Here is a 16,692-nt window from a genome sequence, read left to right on the forward strand (position 1 = left end):
CCCCACCCCAGGGAAAAATAGTTTGTCTATTTATCCTGTCCATGCCCCTCATGATTTTTATGCACCTCTCAGCCTCCGATGCTCTGGGAAAACAGTTCTAGCCTATTCAACCTCTCCCTATAGCTCAAATCCTCCAATCCTGGCAACATCCTTGTAAATCTTTTCAGAACCCTTTCAAGTTTCACAATATCTTTCCGATAGGAAGGAGACCAGAATTGCATGCAATATTCCAAAAGTGGCCTAACTGATGTTCCGTACAGCCACAACATGACCTCCCAACTCCCGTACACAATACTTTGACCAATAAAGGAAAGCATACCAAATGCTTTCCTCACTATCCTAACTACCTGCAACTCCAATCTCAAGGAGCTATGAACCTGCACTCTAAGGTCTCTTTGTTCAGCAACACTCCCTAGGACCTTACCATTAAGTGTATCAGTCCTGCTAAGATTTACTTTCCCAAAATGCAGCTCCTCACATTTATATAAATTAAACTCCATCTGCCAATTCTCAGCCCATTGGCCCATCTGATCAAGAACCCATTGCAATCTGAGGCAACCTTCTTCGCTGTCCACTACACCTCCCATTTTGGTGTCATCAGCAAACTTACTAACTATACCTCTAATGCTCACAATCAAATTATTTATATAAAGGATGAAAAGTAGTGGACTCAGCACCGATCCTTGTGGCACTCCACTGGTCACAGGCCTCCAGTCTGAAAAACAATCCTCCACCACCACCCTCTGTCTTCTACTTTTGAGCCAGTTCTGTATCCAAATGGTGAGTTCTCATTGTATTCTATGAGATCTAACCTTACTAACCCGTGTTCCATGGGGAACTTTGTAGAATGCCTTACTAAAGTCCATATAAATCACACCTACCACTCTGCCGTCATCAATTCTCTTTGTTACTTTTTCGAAAAATTCAATCAAGTTTGTGAGACATGATTTCTCATGCATAAAGCCATGTTGACTACCTCTAATCAGTCCTTGCCTTTCCAAATATATGTACATCCTGTCCCTCAGGATTCCCTCCAACAACTTGCCCACGACGTCAGGCTCACTGGTCTATAGTAGATGAATGGGAAAGGTTTGGAGGGATATTAGCCAGGAACAGGCAGGTGGAACTAGTTTAGTTTGGGGTTACGTTCGGTATGGACTTGTTGGACAAAAGAGTCGGATTCTGTGCTGTATGACTGTATGACTAATCTTCAAACATCTCCCCTGATTTTAATTGAAGTCGCATGTAGTGCCAAAATACATATTGTGTAGAACTAAAGGGATACCGAAAAAACACATAACAGATTGGATATCAAAATAGAGTTTAACTTTGCAGATCTGGCAGCACCTTCGGCCCAACAAGTCCACACCGCCCAACTCTACGTATATCGCAAATTCGTGGTATATTGACATCTGAACAACGTTTAATTACACAATATATGTCCATGTTTACAAGTGTTGACAGACATGCAAAATGATGCTGCGGCAGAAGCATATCGCCACAATGAGTTCCCAACTACTTTAACATCTTGACGTTGTCCTTCCACTTACAGGACAAGATGATACAATGCTGATTGAAGCAGACAAGAGCCAGCTGCTAAATTGATCCTGAGGAACCAGAGCATTTTTGACCTTTGCCAAACATGTGAGTAATCCTGTACCATAGAATCCTGCAGCACAATACGAACCTACCGGGTGTTTTATGTCGATAGTTTCTCATTGAGAGGGCAATTCGACTAGTCCCAACCTTCTGCTCATTCCCCATAGCTCTATTTTCTCTGTTCAAATAATTATGGATTTATGCTATAATTACATTTCAAAGTTTTGAAAGTATTTCCACTACCATATCAGGCAGCATGTTTCAAAATTATTGCACCTTGGGGCTTAAACTTAAATTCTCATGTCCCAGCTGGATATGAAAGAAGTGTGAGTTTTGGAACGATGGCAGAAAAGTGAACCTTTGAGGGCATCTGTCTTGTTTTGAGTGAGTTGAGACTTGTGCAGAATTCTTTTCATTCACTCATGGAATGAACATCTCTGGTTGGATCAGCACTTACTGCCCATCCCTGGGTGCCCTTAAAAAGGTGGTGGTGATGAGCCACCTTCTTGAACCTCTGAAATCCATTTGTCTGTTAGAAGAATCAAGTCTTGAAGTGATGGGCATGGACTGTAGTAGCCAATTAAGGAAACTGGTAAAAGGACCAAAAGTATATTGAGGGAGCAATTTGTATTTATATAGGATCTTTCATGTCATAAAACATGCCAATATGTTTCAAAGGGGTATTATATACTGAGCTACTTAAAACAATATTAGGGCCCAAATGTTTTGTTGAAGAAAAAATAGGTTTTAAGATGAGTATAAACAAAAGGGAGATAGAGAAGCAGGAAAATATAGGGCAAGAATTTCAGAGCATGGAGGCCTAGGGAAGGTATAGCCACTAATGATGGAGTGATTAAAATCAATGATGACAGGAAGTTAGAATTAGAGGAACATAGGTTATGGGGTTGGAGACAAAATGTTATGATCAGTTAGTAAAGCTGATGGAACCTTTTTAATAAGCATAAAGTCTGTAAAGACCGTTCCCTCGACCACTACCTTGTCAGGCCCCCCAACAACCCATCCTCCCCTCCTGGCATCTTCCCCTGCCACCACAGGAATTGAAAAACCTGTGCCCACACCTCCATCCAAGACTCCATCAAAGTTTCACCTGCATTTCCACACATGTCATTTACTGTATCCATTGCTCCCGATGTGGTCTCTTCTACACTGGGGAGACAGGTCGCCTACTCGCAGAGTGCTTCAGAGAACATCTCCGAGACACCCACACCAACCAACCCCACCACCCATGGCCGAACACTTTAACTCCCCTTTCCACTCCGCCAAGTACATGCAGGTCCTAGGCTTTCTCCCTTACCACCCAATGCCTGGAGGAAGAACGCCTCATCTCCGACCTTGGGACCCTCCAACCACATGGCATCAGTGTGGATTTCACCAGTTTCCTCATTTCCCATTCCCCCACCTTACCCCAGTTCCAACTTTCCAGCTCAGCACCGCCTTCATGACCTGTCCATCTTCCTTCCCACCTATCCGCTTCATCATTCCCTCTTTTACCTTTACCCCCATCTCCATCTACTATTGCTCAACGTTGATTTTCCTGCTTCTCGGATGCTGCCTGTGCTGCTGTGTTTTTTCAGTACCAGACTCTCGACTAATCTCCAGCATCTGCAGTCTTCACTTTCGCCTATAAAATCAAGGAGATCTTACACAGGTAAAAAGGCTCTTCAGGCCATCGGGTCCTTTACTGGTCATCAAGCATCTATCTGTTCCAGTCCCATTTTCCAGCACTTGCCTCATAACCTGGTATATTACAGTATTCAAGTGCTGATTTAAATACTTTTAATTACCTTGAGGGTTCCCATCTATTCCATACTTTTAGGCAATAATTCCCAGACACCCAGCTACCCGCTTGGAACAAATTCCCCTATAAAATTGTACACCCTCCCACCACCCCACCTCCTACTACTACTGACTCTACTATAAAGGGGCAAAAAGTTCTTATCAGTGGCCCTCATAACTTTGTAGATCTCAATCAGCCTTCTGTAGTCTAAGGGAAACAATCCCAGTTCAAGTGAATCCGTTCTGAGGAAGGGTCACTCGACCAGAAATGTTAAGTCTGATTTCTCTCCACAGCTGCTGTCAGACTTGCTGAGCTTTTTTCATCAATTTCTGTTTTTGCCCCAGTCCAACTTGCAGGAGAATAATTTGCAGGGGCAGTGACCATGACAATAGATTTTCTCTTTCAAAGGGCCTGCATTAGCAAGATAGCCTGTAAAGCCTCCTGACGATTAAAGGGAAGCAATGGGTATGATAAGGGACCAAGTGGGAGAAAAGGTGCTCAGTGGTTAGCACTGCTGCCTCACAGCGCCAGAGACCTGGGTTTAATTCCCACCTTGGGTGACTGTCTGTGTGGGGTTTGCACATTCTCCCTGTGTCTGCGCGGGTTTCCTCCAGGTGTTCCAGTTTTCTCCCACAATCCAAAGAAGTGCAGGCCAGGTGAATTGGCCATGCTAAATTACTCATAGTGATAGTTGCATTAGTCACGGGGGAATGGGTCTGGGTGGGTTACTCTTCGGAGGGTCAGTATAGACTTGTTGGGCCGAAGGGCCTGTTTCTATACTGTAGGGAATCTAATCTCAAAAGCAGACTGCAACAACTGGGCAGAATGAAACTGACTACATAATAATGGAACGTTGTGTATCTTATTGAAATGGATACATATCGCGCAGGCGCAGTAGGCAGCTGTGCTGGCCACGTGGGCCGGGTAGACGTGCTCGGCGTTTCTCGATCTGGTGTTAGTTTCCCCCCGGGATCTGGGAAAAGAGGGGGCACGATTCCGTTTTTGTTTTAACGTGTCCCAGGTGGGGGGGAGTCGGTGCTTCAATTTCGGTCGGGAAATGCCGAAAACGAAGGCGGCGAAAGGCAGGCTGAAGGAGTCCAGGGGCCTGGCCTTGGCCGATCAGATCCTGCAGGAAGATGCTGTCAAACCGACCAGCCGCATCAAGAAGCGGGGCCGGGGGGACGAGGAGGCCGACGATGAGTACGTGGACGAGAAACTGTCCCGTAAGATCCTGGAGCAGGCCAGGATTCAGCAGGAGGAGCTGGAGTCAGAGCATGGGGTCGGCAAGAGGAAGAGACCCCAAACCACGATCCTGGGTAGGTCTGACTGCACTGTCCGGCGCGGGGGAAAGGGGGGTGTTGGCGCCTCCAAATACAGAATTGCGACCGGTTTAGTGTTAAATCTGCATCACCCAAGCTTCTCAAAGCAATTGTGAAAAAAGAGTTAATGTTTACCAGGATAAACAACCGTTGGAAGATCATAGGATTTTGGAATTCTGTCGAAATTTAAGGGAAGGTTAGATAAGCGCATGAGGAAGAAAGAAATACTACTCAAGTTAGATGAAAATGGTGTGGAGCATGGACACTAATAGTTAACTGCCGAAAAGCCTGACTGAAAGTGCTTTCGAAGTGTTCACTTGAAATAGTAGCCCATTTCTGTACAGAAGCTAATAGTCCTACTATTTACAGCATTTCCTGTGTGGTGTAGTACTGTAATTCCAAGACCACAATTGATGAATACAAACTACCTTTTTCTCTGTGGCTTCTAATACCAGTACAGCACAAAAGTGAATATTCAGGTCTGTACTGTCTCTTTTTTTCAATTAGAAATCCAGTTAGACCCTCTATTGCACTTGCTGTTTTATTGCTGGCAAAAAAAGCTATTGATTCCTTTTCGACTGCTACAATCAAACCTGTATCCATCGCTCCAGTGGATACTGCCTTCCACACATTAACCATTCAGTGTTGGTATTATTGTCCATCGTCAATGCTTCCTTCACCCTTCAGTCTTTGGTAATTTTCTGTTTATGTTCAGTACCCTCTCCAAACTCCTCTTAACTTATAAAAACTCTGTTCAAGCACCTGTGAATCCTCTTCTCCAAGGAGAACAACCCTGAAGAAGAGCCATTTGGGACATTTTTAATCATTTGGGCATCGCTGGCTGGCCAGCATTTATAGCCTGTCTGTAGTAGCCCTTGGGACTGCGCTGCAGTCCACCTGCTGTGTGTTGGCCACAATGCTATTAAGAAGGGAATTCTAGGATTATGACCCAGCAATGGTGAAGGAAAGGCAATATATTTTCCAGTCAGAATGGTGAGTGGCTTGGAGGGGAACTTGAAGTTGGTGGTGTTCCCATATATCTGCTGCCCTTGTTCTTCTAAATAGAAGTAGTTGTGGGGTTTGGAAGGTGATGTCTAAGGATCTTTGGTGAACTTATGCAATGCATCTTGTAGATAGTACACAATTGCTGCTACTGATGGTTCCGCCAGTATGACTATGTCACGCTGGGTTGACGAGTCTGTGAGAGGCTCTCCCCATTTTGGCGCCAGTAAGGAAGGTTTTGCAGGGGCTGTTTCTGTCATTGTCTTTTCCAGTACATAGATTGATGTGAGGTGATGTGTCCGGTTTCATTTCTTTAAGACTTGTTAGGAATTATTACAACTGAATGGCCTGGTAATGTCGAGGGTGTGGTGCTGGAAAAGCACAGCAGGTCAAGCAGCATCCGAGGAGCAGGAGAATCAATGTTTCGTACATAAGCTCTTCATCAGGCGTGGCTTGCTAGGCCATTTCAGAGGGCAATTGATAGTCAACCACGTTACTGTGGGTCTGAAACCACATGTAGGCCAGATCAGGTGAGGACAGTAGATTTCCTTTCCTGAAGGACATTAGTGAACCACAAGGGTTTATACGACAATCAACAATGGTTTCATAGTCCTCAGCAGATTCTTAATTCCAGATTTTCAAAAAACAAAATTCTGCCATAGCAGAACCCAGGTCCCCAGAAAGTTACCTAATGAGTTTTCTCTCTCTGTAGGTGCTGCCAGACTTGTTGAGTTTTTAAGTGAAGAGGAAGATCCTCCAAGTAGTAGTTGTACACCTACTTATAAAACTGGAAACTGCCTTATTCTTTGAATGTGTAATACTTCGGGCCTTAGTGATGTATTGTTTTGCCTATTGATCATTTTGAATGTTTAGAATATTAAGGGACATAGGAACAGGAGCAGACTAATCAGCATGTTGAGCCTCCTGTAGATTCAAAATGATTATGGCTATTCATCTAATTCAATGCCTTTTTCCCCACGCTATATCCATACCCCTCTATGTCATTGGTCTTGGAAATCTGTCCATCTGTACTTCAAACTTACACAATGAATGAGCTTCCACAGCCCTCTGGAGTAAAGAATTTCAAAGAATCATATCCCTCACAGTTTTAAAAAAAACTTCTCTTCTCAATTTTGATAGGCTTCCCCATTATTTTTAAACTGTGACCCTTGGTTTTAGACTTTCTAACCAGAGGAAACCTCTTGTCTGCATCTTTCCTATCTATCTCCAAGTATTTTGTAGATTTTTGATGAGATATCTTCTGTAAGACAAGAGGACCAAACCTGCACATGCTGTTCTGGGTACTGTCAAACCAAGATTCTGTATTATTGAAGCAAGACTTCATTATTCCTGCCCTCACATCTTCTTAACATGGGGAAAGGCTAATATACCTTAGCCTTTCTAATTGCTTGCTGCATGGGATTCTCTAGTACGATCAGAAAATGGTAACAAGGTATAGCCGCTCTAATGGAAAGGAATGGGGGATAAAGTAGTTAAGATTTGGATGGAAATTGTTATAGAGTCATGGAGATGTACAGCATGGAAACAGACCCTTTGGTCCATTCTGTCCATGCCGACCAGATATCCCAATCCACTCTAGTCCCACCTGCCAGCACCCAGCCCATATCCCTCCAAACCCTTCCTATTCATATACCCATCCAAATGCCTCTTAAATGTTGCAATTGTACTAGCCTCCACCACTTTCTCTGGCAGCTAATTCCACACACGTACCACCCTCTGCGTGAAAAAGTAGCCCCTTAGGTCTCTTTTATATCTTTCCCCTCTCACCCTAAACCTATGCCCTCTAGTTCTGGACTCCCCGACCCCCAGGGAAAAGACTTTGTCTATTTATCCTATCCATGCCCCTCATAATTTTGTAAACCTCTATAAGGTCACCCCTCAGCCTCCGACACTCCAGGGAAAACAGCCCCAGCCTGTTCGGCGCCTCCCTATAGCTCAGATCCTCCAACCTTGGCAACATCCTTGTAAAACATCTGATCATTTCTTTTTAGTTTGTGGTATCAGTAAGTTGTACACCTAACATGAAGTGGATTGCTTCTGTGTACAGTTTCTTTAGATTTTGGGACTTCAGATTATTTTCTCTTTTCCCCAGGAATTTGGAAAGAAATGATTTCAATTGTGGGGCTTTAAAGCAAAATATAATCGCATCGTTTTAAAGTATGAAAGCAAAAAGCAATTAAAATATTTACAAATTAGGTATTGAAATTGGTCCCAAAACAAACAATCTGTTATCTTCTCTTGGTAGTTGATAAACATTACTCAACTATTGTGTTGGAAAATCTCTGATCCTGGATCCTGCTCACCAATTGTAAAAATGTGGACTAAAATAAGGGTGCAAACAAAAAGTTACTGAGGTATGTTTTCATGCATACGCTGAAGGTAGAGCAAAGAGATTGCAATTTGATTTTTATCAAGGAAGATGTGGGGAATTGCAGCGTGTTTGTATTTGGCATTCCATGAAGACACATTGTACAGACTAAAGAAAGTCACTACAGACTAACCTGCTGCTCCATATCTTCAGCTTGTTAACCAGCTTCCTCGTTTATATCTGGTCTCATCTTACCAAGTATTTTTTTGGTCTAACTTTGAGTAGATGTGTGACGTACATATGTGGACAACAAGGAATCTTATTGTGATATTGTCCTCTGTTTGCTGTTGGGCAAAAGCTCCACCTAGGAGGAGAAAGTGAGGTCTGCAGATGCTGGAGATCAGAGCTAGAAATGTGTTGCTGGAAAGGCGCAGCAGGTCAGGCAGCATCCAGGGAACAGGAGAATCGACGTTTCGGGCATAAGCCCTTCTTCAGGAATGAGGAAAGTTTGTTCAGCGAGCTAAGATAAAAGGTAGGGACTATCACATTTCCGACGCCCCTCCCCCAAGTCCCTCCTCCCTACCTTTTATCTTAGCCTGCTGGACAAACCTTCCTCATTCCTGAAGAAGGGCTTATGCCCGAAACGTCGATTCTCCTGTTCCCTGGATGCTGCCTGACCTGCTGCGCCTTTCCAGCAACACATTAAAAGCTCCACCTAAGATAGGGCTATTTATAAGTGACCAGTCCTGTTGCGACCTCCAACTATAGCCATCTGTGACACTGCATGTTTCTGATTTCATTTGGAAAAACTGAGAGCAACATTAATGAGTTGATGCACACTGATCTATATACCTTGAAAAATTATATCTTGTGCTGTACACGTGTTGATGTGGTAGAATGCATGTAGATGGTGTTTAACCATGTCAGTTATGGTATAGGTCCTGTGGAATTGTACCCAATCAATACTTATGTAAATGGGAAGGGAAATCTGCCATAACTTTCTTAAGTAATGTGAAAGATGGACAATATAATTATCTATAGACCTATTTCCTCGTTATTTTTCAATATTTTAAATTAACTATACTCCTTTGTGCATCATTTCAGATGAACAGGATTTCAGAGCACAAGTTGAGTGTTTTGATACTCAAAGCTGCTAACCTCCCATTCCTTTATGACTGTAACATTACTTCAGTAGTCCTAAGGTCTTTGATTTATTTCAGGGTATTGGCTGAATTTATTTGCCTGTCTCTAAGACCTAGTACTATTGCTCACTTTGAATGCACGCAATTCTTGTTTGGGGAGTATTGTATCACTCTGGATGCAGGGCACGATTTTGGTAAATGCAAAGTCATGAAATTTACACCTGATATTTCACCAGTTTTCAGGTAATCTTTTCAGATCAATAATGCTAAAAGCCCTTTTGTAGGAAGGATAGAGACCATTAGTGTGTTTTCCAGTGCAGAGTTGAACGCCCAAGATCGATAAATGGGGAGAAACTATTCCCAGTTGGCAGAAGAGTGAGGAACTCAAAAGTGCCCGTTATTAAGGTGACCGCAGAAGAACCAAAGGAGACATGAGGAAAATCCTTTTTTAGCACAATGACTACTTATGATCTGGAATGCACAGCCTGAGAGCATGATGGAAGCTGATTCAATAGAAGTTTCAGATGGGAATTGAATAAGCATCCGAAAAGAGAGAATTTGCAGAACGACCGTGAGAGGACTGAGTAGTGGAATTAACTGAATTGCTCTTTAGAGGTCCAGGACTGGCATAACTGTTCAGTGCCCTCTGATTGCATAGTAACCATTGTTTGATTCTATCTACATTTATTGCCAATATTATTCAGAGCTGGAAATCTGGAAAAGAGAAGGATCACCGCTTTTAGTGAACATTAAAATGAAGGGTTATATAGGGAGGCTGAAGGGATCAGGCACATAGGCTGGTGTGCCATACTTAGTGTAGGTTACGGTAACAAAATGCATATTTATTGCACTGAAAAGACTCAAATCTGTAGGTATTAAATGTAGAAAATTATCATCTTAGCTTGTTGATCCTCTATATTGTCTTATCAATTTTTGATTTGGAGGTGCCGGTGTTGAACTGGGGTGAACAAAGTCAATTATTAATTTGCAGCCTTATACAAGGAATTCTTGGACACCTTTCGAAGTTTGGGTCAAAGGGTAATGCGAGAGGTGACTGGCTGACCTTCATTAAAAGCTGTTGGAAGTAATACCAAGGGAATTAAAGTTTTGAAGCATAACTGTCGAAGTTGGAGGAAGAGGACACCTGTCCCCCATACTTGTTTTTATGAAATGTATTTTGATTATGTAGGCGCAAGTTCGAAGGGAAGAGGTTCTGACTCCGAATCGGATGATGAATGGCCTGCACTGGACCAAGCTGCAGCAATGGCGAAGGAAGACTTTTGTAAGGAGGTCATTGTGAATCCCGAGGATGAAAAGGCTATCGATATGTTCATGAGCAAAAATCCACCATTGAGGTAATGTTGAGAAAATACTTTCCGTATTTTTGCTCTATTTTTATTTATATGGAAGTGGCTGCCTCAGTAGAAAACACAATAATTTCTATTCTGTGCGTGCTCCATTCTTGAGCTCCTAACTTTTTTTTTAATTCCTGTTTTGGACTGGAATATTAAATATTGTCAAGTTGGACTTTTCCCACCAATGGGGAGGACATTAGTGGGGCCAGCCTATGGTGTCTGCTGCTGTGTAGAGTGGCTTTAATGGTTGCCAGAGAGAGCTGTGAGTGTTTTTTTCAAATCTGAGATTGTAAGAATGGAGAGTGATAGAGATATAGAGCATGAATACAGACCCTTCGGTCCAACTCATCCATGCCGATCAGATATCCTGAATTAGTCTAATCCTGTTTACTGGCATTTGGCCGTATTCCTCTAAACACCACAGCGGCTATGTTTGTAATGCACAGCATTGCTATTTGAAAAGATATGTATTATTTACATATGTTTTGAACACCCTTACAGGACAAAGGGAGACTTGCAGAAAATGTGTGGTCAAATTGGTATATTTAATCAATTTCACCATCTCATGCAGCCCACCGTTCCAGAGATCCTGTCTTGGGTGCAAGTCCAATTGCGATTGCCGGCAGGTGATTATCTCTGGTGGGTGCAGATTAGGGTGAACGTCACAGCTGATAATTATTTTCTCAGCGAATGCGTTTGTATACAGTTTCAAGTTGCGGTATCTACGCAGTGGTCAGGAACAGGAGCTCACAGGGAAAATTTGATATCTTTGAGACCCCTCAGCTCACTTGCGGACTTCAGTATATTGGCATCTAGTGTAATGTCCCAGTGCAGCCATTGCAGATTGAAAAGTCCATCACAGCACAAGGATTAAATCTGTGCTTTTGTGTGTATATGTGCCCAGCGTGGCCTGGACAATGAATATATCCACAGAATCGGTATGAGTGAGGGTTAGCTGTTCTTAGTGATGTTATAATGCTCTTGAGGCCTCCAATGCCATGTTCCAAAAGATATTTTCAAATCAGTCTGTTCAGGGATGATATGACACAGCTCTGGAGTAGATAGGTCTTGAACCTGAGCTTTTTTGCTCAGAGATAGGGACATTTCATTGTGTCACAAGAGTCCCTTACTACGTTCCTTTATGTTGTCAGTAATTGTAGAGTTAAATGTCAAATAATGATCTACCTTTAAATGTTGAGCCCACACATTTATTAGATGTACAAGTATTTTGGATGCACATATGCGCACTGGTCAATTAACTTGCTTGTTTTTCACTGAAGGCGTACTCTTGCCGACATTATCATGGAGAAGATCACAGAGAAGCAGACGGAAGTGGAGACGGTCATGTCTGAATTTTCAGGCCGACCTATGCCTCAGCTCGACCCCAGAGTCCTGGATGTTTATAAAGGAGTTAGTGAGGTAAAGTGTTCTACCAAGTCCATTGTAAACTATGTATTATTGACCAAAGTGTTCATTGTACAGGATGCAGTTTATAATAATTTGCTATATCCAGCTTTGCCAGTAGAGGGAGTGCAATCTGGCAAGTGAGACAATTGGATAGAATGACTAACACTGCTTCCACTTCCTTAATATAGGGATGTTCAAAACTCAAGGGCATGGGTTTAAGGTTGGGGTGGGGGAGAAGAGATGAGATTTAAAAGCAACCTGAGGGACAACCTTTTCAAACAGAGGGTGGTGTGTGTATGGAACAAGTGGCCAGATGAAGTGGTAGACGAGGGTACAATTAAATGTTTATAAGACATTTGGACAGGTACATGGAGAGGAAAAGGTTGGAGCAATGCAGGTAAATGGGACTAGTTCAGTTTATGAAACCAGGTTGGCATGGACAGTTTGGGCTGAAAGGCCTGTTTCCTTGCTGTATACCTCTATGACGCAATGTTGACCAATACAGCATAAGCGACTTTGTGCAAAGCACATCTTGAGCATCCTGATTTCTGCGGTGGAAACATTTTCTCTCGGTAAAGCCAATTGTCAGCTAATGAAGCATTTCCAATAAGGCAGGACCTCAAAAAAAACCCACCCTCAACTAAAATCCTGCCCTCCCCATTGAAACGTGTTCCACACCCCAATAAACTGGTGACAGCCATACCTCTTTGTAGTCCACTACCTGGTTGACGGCAAACTTAGCCAACTGCAACCTGGGGAAAATAGCTAAGCAATTAGGTCTCAGTTTTCCACCACCATGGAAAATCTGGACACTCCTCAACTATTTGGGGACACACCAAAGAAATGTGGCCACGTGCTCCACAGGTGGAATGAGGGACAGCTCAAATTGTGACTGTGGCGGTCCCGGTCTGCCCGTTGCCCATATAGGCAACTCCTGCCCTGAGAGAAAATCCTTGTGCTATCCCAGTAATTCATGCTGTGTCATTGTTATGGTTTGTCATCGAACTCCCCATCCTAACAGCACATACCTATATCTCAAGGATTGTAGCACTTGAAGAATGATCACCATCATCTTGCCATAGAATACCAAAAGCATAGAAGCAGGCCATTCAGCCCATTGAGTGCAGGCTGCCCTCCGAAGACGATCCACCCACCTAATCCTACTTCTGTGACCCTGCATTTCCCATGGCCAATTCACCTAACCTGCACACCTTTGGACTGTGGGAGGAAACCAGAACACCTGGAGTAAACCCACGCAGACACTGGGAGAATGTACAAACTCCACACAGACAGTTGCCTGAGGGCTGGAATTGAATTTGGGTTCCTGGCACAAGGAGGCAGCAGTGCTAACCGCTGAGCCACCGTGCCACCCTTCTCCAGGGCAATTAGAGCTGGGCAATAAATGCTGTCCTGTCAGCAACACAGAGGAATGTTGATTATCCAAAGGACACGGGCCGTTCGTATTTCATTCAGTTAATCGAATGCCGGATAACATAGTTTACCCAAGCATTGGGACCTTGCAATCTTGCCAGATAATCCAATATTCAGATAATCGAATGCTGGATAATCGAGGTTCCTCTGTACTCGTATCCTTTTAATTTTTTTTTAAAAAAGGTTTTCACAATGCAGCATATTTTTTTCTTTTGTTAAAAGCTAAACTTATTTTCTTGCCACTCCCCCCTAGCCCTAACCCTATCACCAACTCCCCAGCTGAGAAATCTTGTAGATTATTTATCTAAAAATCAGTTTTTCTGAGAGAGATTAATTTTACTTCCCACTGATGCCCCTCCCCCAAAATTTGTGGATGGGAGCTCTGAACTGTAAAGAGTTTACCCTCCATTCTGACTCTGTCACAGTGTAATACGAAAGTGTTATGAATGTCACTTCATCCATCTCTGCAACTCCATCACCAGGAACCCCCAGTCCTCGGATTCTGACCATTCTCATTCATTGACTAGGCCCCATCCCATGGAATTTCCCCTCTAAACATTCTGTCCCTCCATTCTCAGACCAGCATTTAAAAGTCCACATTCTGACTTGAGCGTGTAGTCTCCCACCCTTGGTTGTGGGGAGACAGCTATCTGTGGTACAGGTGGAGCCTAAATTGGAACTTGAACATGTTCAGTTTTTTTTTTTGCTGTGCTTTTTTCATCTTACACCTCTAGATGCAAAGCCAAAGAAACAATGAATTTGATATCTACTTAATTAAACTGAATAAGTTACAATTATCTGTCATTTATACTTTGCTGGAGGGCTGTTTGCTCACTCATTGCTTGCGTTTCAATCCTGAACCATTTCCTTCGCAGTCTTCTGTCTGCGGTACTATGTAGTTCTGTATTATGGTTTCTTTACTCCATTCGACATTTTAAGATTTAAGGTGTGATCTCATGTACTTATTTCTGAGAGGCTTGACTTCACGTTTCTTTGAATTGAGCTGCGTTTTCCACTCATTACTCTATTTTCTTCTTGTAGTCATTCACAGTCCTGGCTATTACTTATCATTTCCTCCAACCTAAAATTAGTTTCATCTGGAATTTTTAATATTGTTATTATTGATAATCCTTTAAATCCTATTTGCATATCAAACATTTCCAGTCCAAAATGTTTGCTTTTACCCCATAAAATTAGAAAAATATTTCAAAGGAACCTTTGTGCAATTGCCCAATCTTAAAAAAAGTTAAGGTTAAAAGGTGGATTTTTAAAAATCCTTTTCCATTCGAGAGATGTGAACATTGTTGGCTCAGCCAGCATTTATTGCACGTCTCTGATTGCCCTTGAGGACTTGAAGTTGCTTTGTAGTGTGTTGGTATGTATTCTTTAAATAGATTAGCCTACTGATTATTCCTAACTATCTGTCCCACACACTGATCCTATGTAGCGAGCATTGTGAACTGCTCCCATTTTGTGACGGAGTTAGTCAGCTGTACAAATAATTGATGGCTTCCTCTTCCTTCGCCTTCTCCTGTCATTTCCAGGGAAAAGGTCTTGCGCTGGAGAGTATGTGCGTCATAATCCAATTTGGGAAAAGACGTTAGGCACGTGTTAATTGTGCCCAATTGAAACACAGTCCCATTTTTTTCTTTAAACCATTAACAACTGGAATCTCCTTTCAGAGCTAGGTCCAATGTCCTTTGTAGGTGCATGAATTTTTCCACAACTATTATTCGTTGAAACAAGTCGGTTCTCAACATTTAAAGCTGGAATGATACAGTAATGGTTTAACAAAAATGGTTAAATTTTGCATCTTGATTTCCAAAAGGTATTGTGCAAGTACAGGAGTGGGAAACTCCCCAAAGCCTTTAAGATTATCCCAGCATTGTCAAACTGGGAACAGATTTTGTACATCACTGAACCAGAAAGTTGGACAGCAGCAGCTATGTATCAGGCAACAAGGTAAGCGGGACCTGCACTGTTACCCTTTGAGTCCAAAATGTCTCTTCTTTGAGCTGCTTCCAGTACACTTGCATCCTTTTTTTAAATAAGGAGACCAATATTGTACACACTACACTAGATGTGGTCTTGCCTCATTCCTTGTATAACTGAAGCATACTTTTGTCTACTTTTGTCTTTAATCCCCCACAAACAGCAGTAGTGCTTATTTTTCCCCAGCACCCACGTAGTGTGTGTGTAGGTGTAGGACTCAGTGAACATGGAGTGCAGAAAACTTTATTTGTATTCTACCACCAGGAATAAAAAACACCTGAGTGGCAAGCAGTGCCCTTCTCTTCTGTGGCAATGCCTACGTGATTGAAAAAGTGAAGGGGAGGTGAGAGAAATAGAATTGTAGGGGGTGATAAAACACTCCACACCCCATGGTGCCCAACTCTCCAGGAAAACCTGGAAGGTATTGAAAGACACTGCGTGCTCCTTCTTTAAGGACACCCAGACTTGAATGTAACCACGGAAGAGGGGCAGGCAGTCGGCCATAACAGCTCCCACCACGGCCCGCTGCCTGGACCTGTTTTAGGGCCAGCCTGGCCAGGCCCAGGAGCAGACCCTCGAGGAGACCCTCTAACCTGCCCTCCCCTCTCTGCACCAGATACCCAACGATTAGCAGTGTGGGGCTGAAGTGCAACCAACAACATAAAAGAAGATCCTTAAGAAAACTAAAAAGGGAGTGCAGATGCCCACCCCCATATATACATGGTCCACAGATTCCACAGCACCACAGAACAAGCAGTTGGGCTCGGAGTCTGTGAACCACCGCAATCTGTGGTTGCAGGGGACTGACATTAGACAGTAGACAATAGGTGCAGGAGTAGGCCATTCTGCCCTTCGAGCCAGCAACACCACTCATTATGATCATGGCTGATCATCCTCAATCAGTATCCTGTTCCTGCCTTATCCCCATAACCCTTGATTCCACTATCCTTAAGAGCTCTATCCAACTCTTTCTTGAAAGTATCCAGAGACTTGGCCTCCACAGCCTTCAGGGGCAGAGCATTCCACACACCCACCACTCTCTGGGTGAAGTAGTGTCTCCTCATCTCTGTCCTAACTGGCCTACCCCTTATTGTTAAACTGTGTCCTCTGGTTTGGGACTCACCCATCAGCACCCATATGCTTCCTGCCTCCAGAGTGTCCAATCCTTTAATAATCTTATACATCTCAATCAGATCCTCTCTCAGCCTTCTAAACTCCAGCATATACAAGCCCAGTCGCTGCAATCTTTCAGTGTAAGATAGTCCCGCCATTCCGGGAATTGACCTCGTGAACCTGCGCTGCACTCCCTCAATAGCCA

The 16,692-nt window shown here is 43.2% G+C and overlaps 1 protein-coding gene across 1 annotated transcript in view; it reads left to right on the forward strand.

Moving 5' to 3' along the window:
* The first annotated feature begins 4,231 nt into the window (after positions 1 to 4,231).
* The window catches only part of bysl (bystin-like), a 24,318-nt gene continuing 11,857 nt past the window's right edge, over positions 4,232 to 16,692 (forward strand). The window contains exons 1-4 of the mRNA XM_043716553.1: positions 4,232 to 4,713; positions 10,379 to 10,544; positions 11,825 to 11,963; positions 15,211 to 15,344. Of these exons, the coding sequence (XP_043572488.1) occupies positions 4,455 to 4,713; positions 10,379 to 10,544; positions 11,825 to 11,963; positions 15,211 to 15,344 (698 nt within the window). The 5' untranslated portion in view covers positions 4,232 to 4,454. The remainder of the gene's footprint in view (positions 4,714 to 10,378; positions 10,545 to 11,824; positions 11,964 to 15,210; positions 15,345 to 16,692) is intronic.

The sequence above is a fragment of the Chiloscyllium plagiosum genome, chromosome 26 (genome assembly GCF_004010195.1).
Source record: "Chiloscyllium plagiosum isolate BGI_BamShark_2017 chromosome 26, ASM401019v2, whole genome shotgun sequence".
NCBI lineage: Eukaryota > Metazoa > Chordata > Chondrichthyes > Orectolobiformes > Hemiscylliidae > Chiloscyllium > Chiloscyllium plagiosum.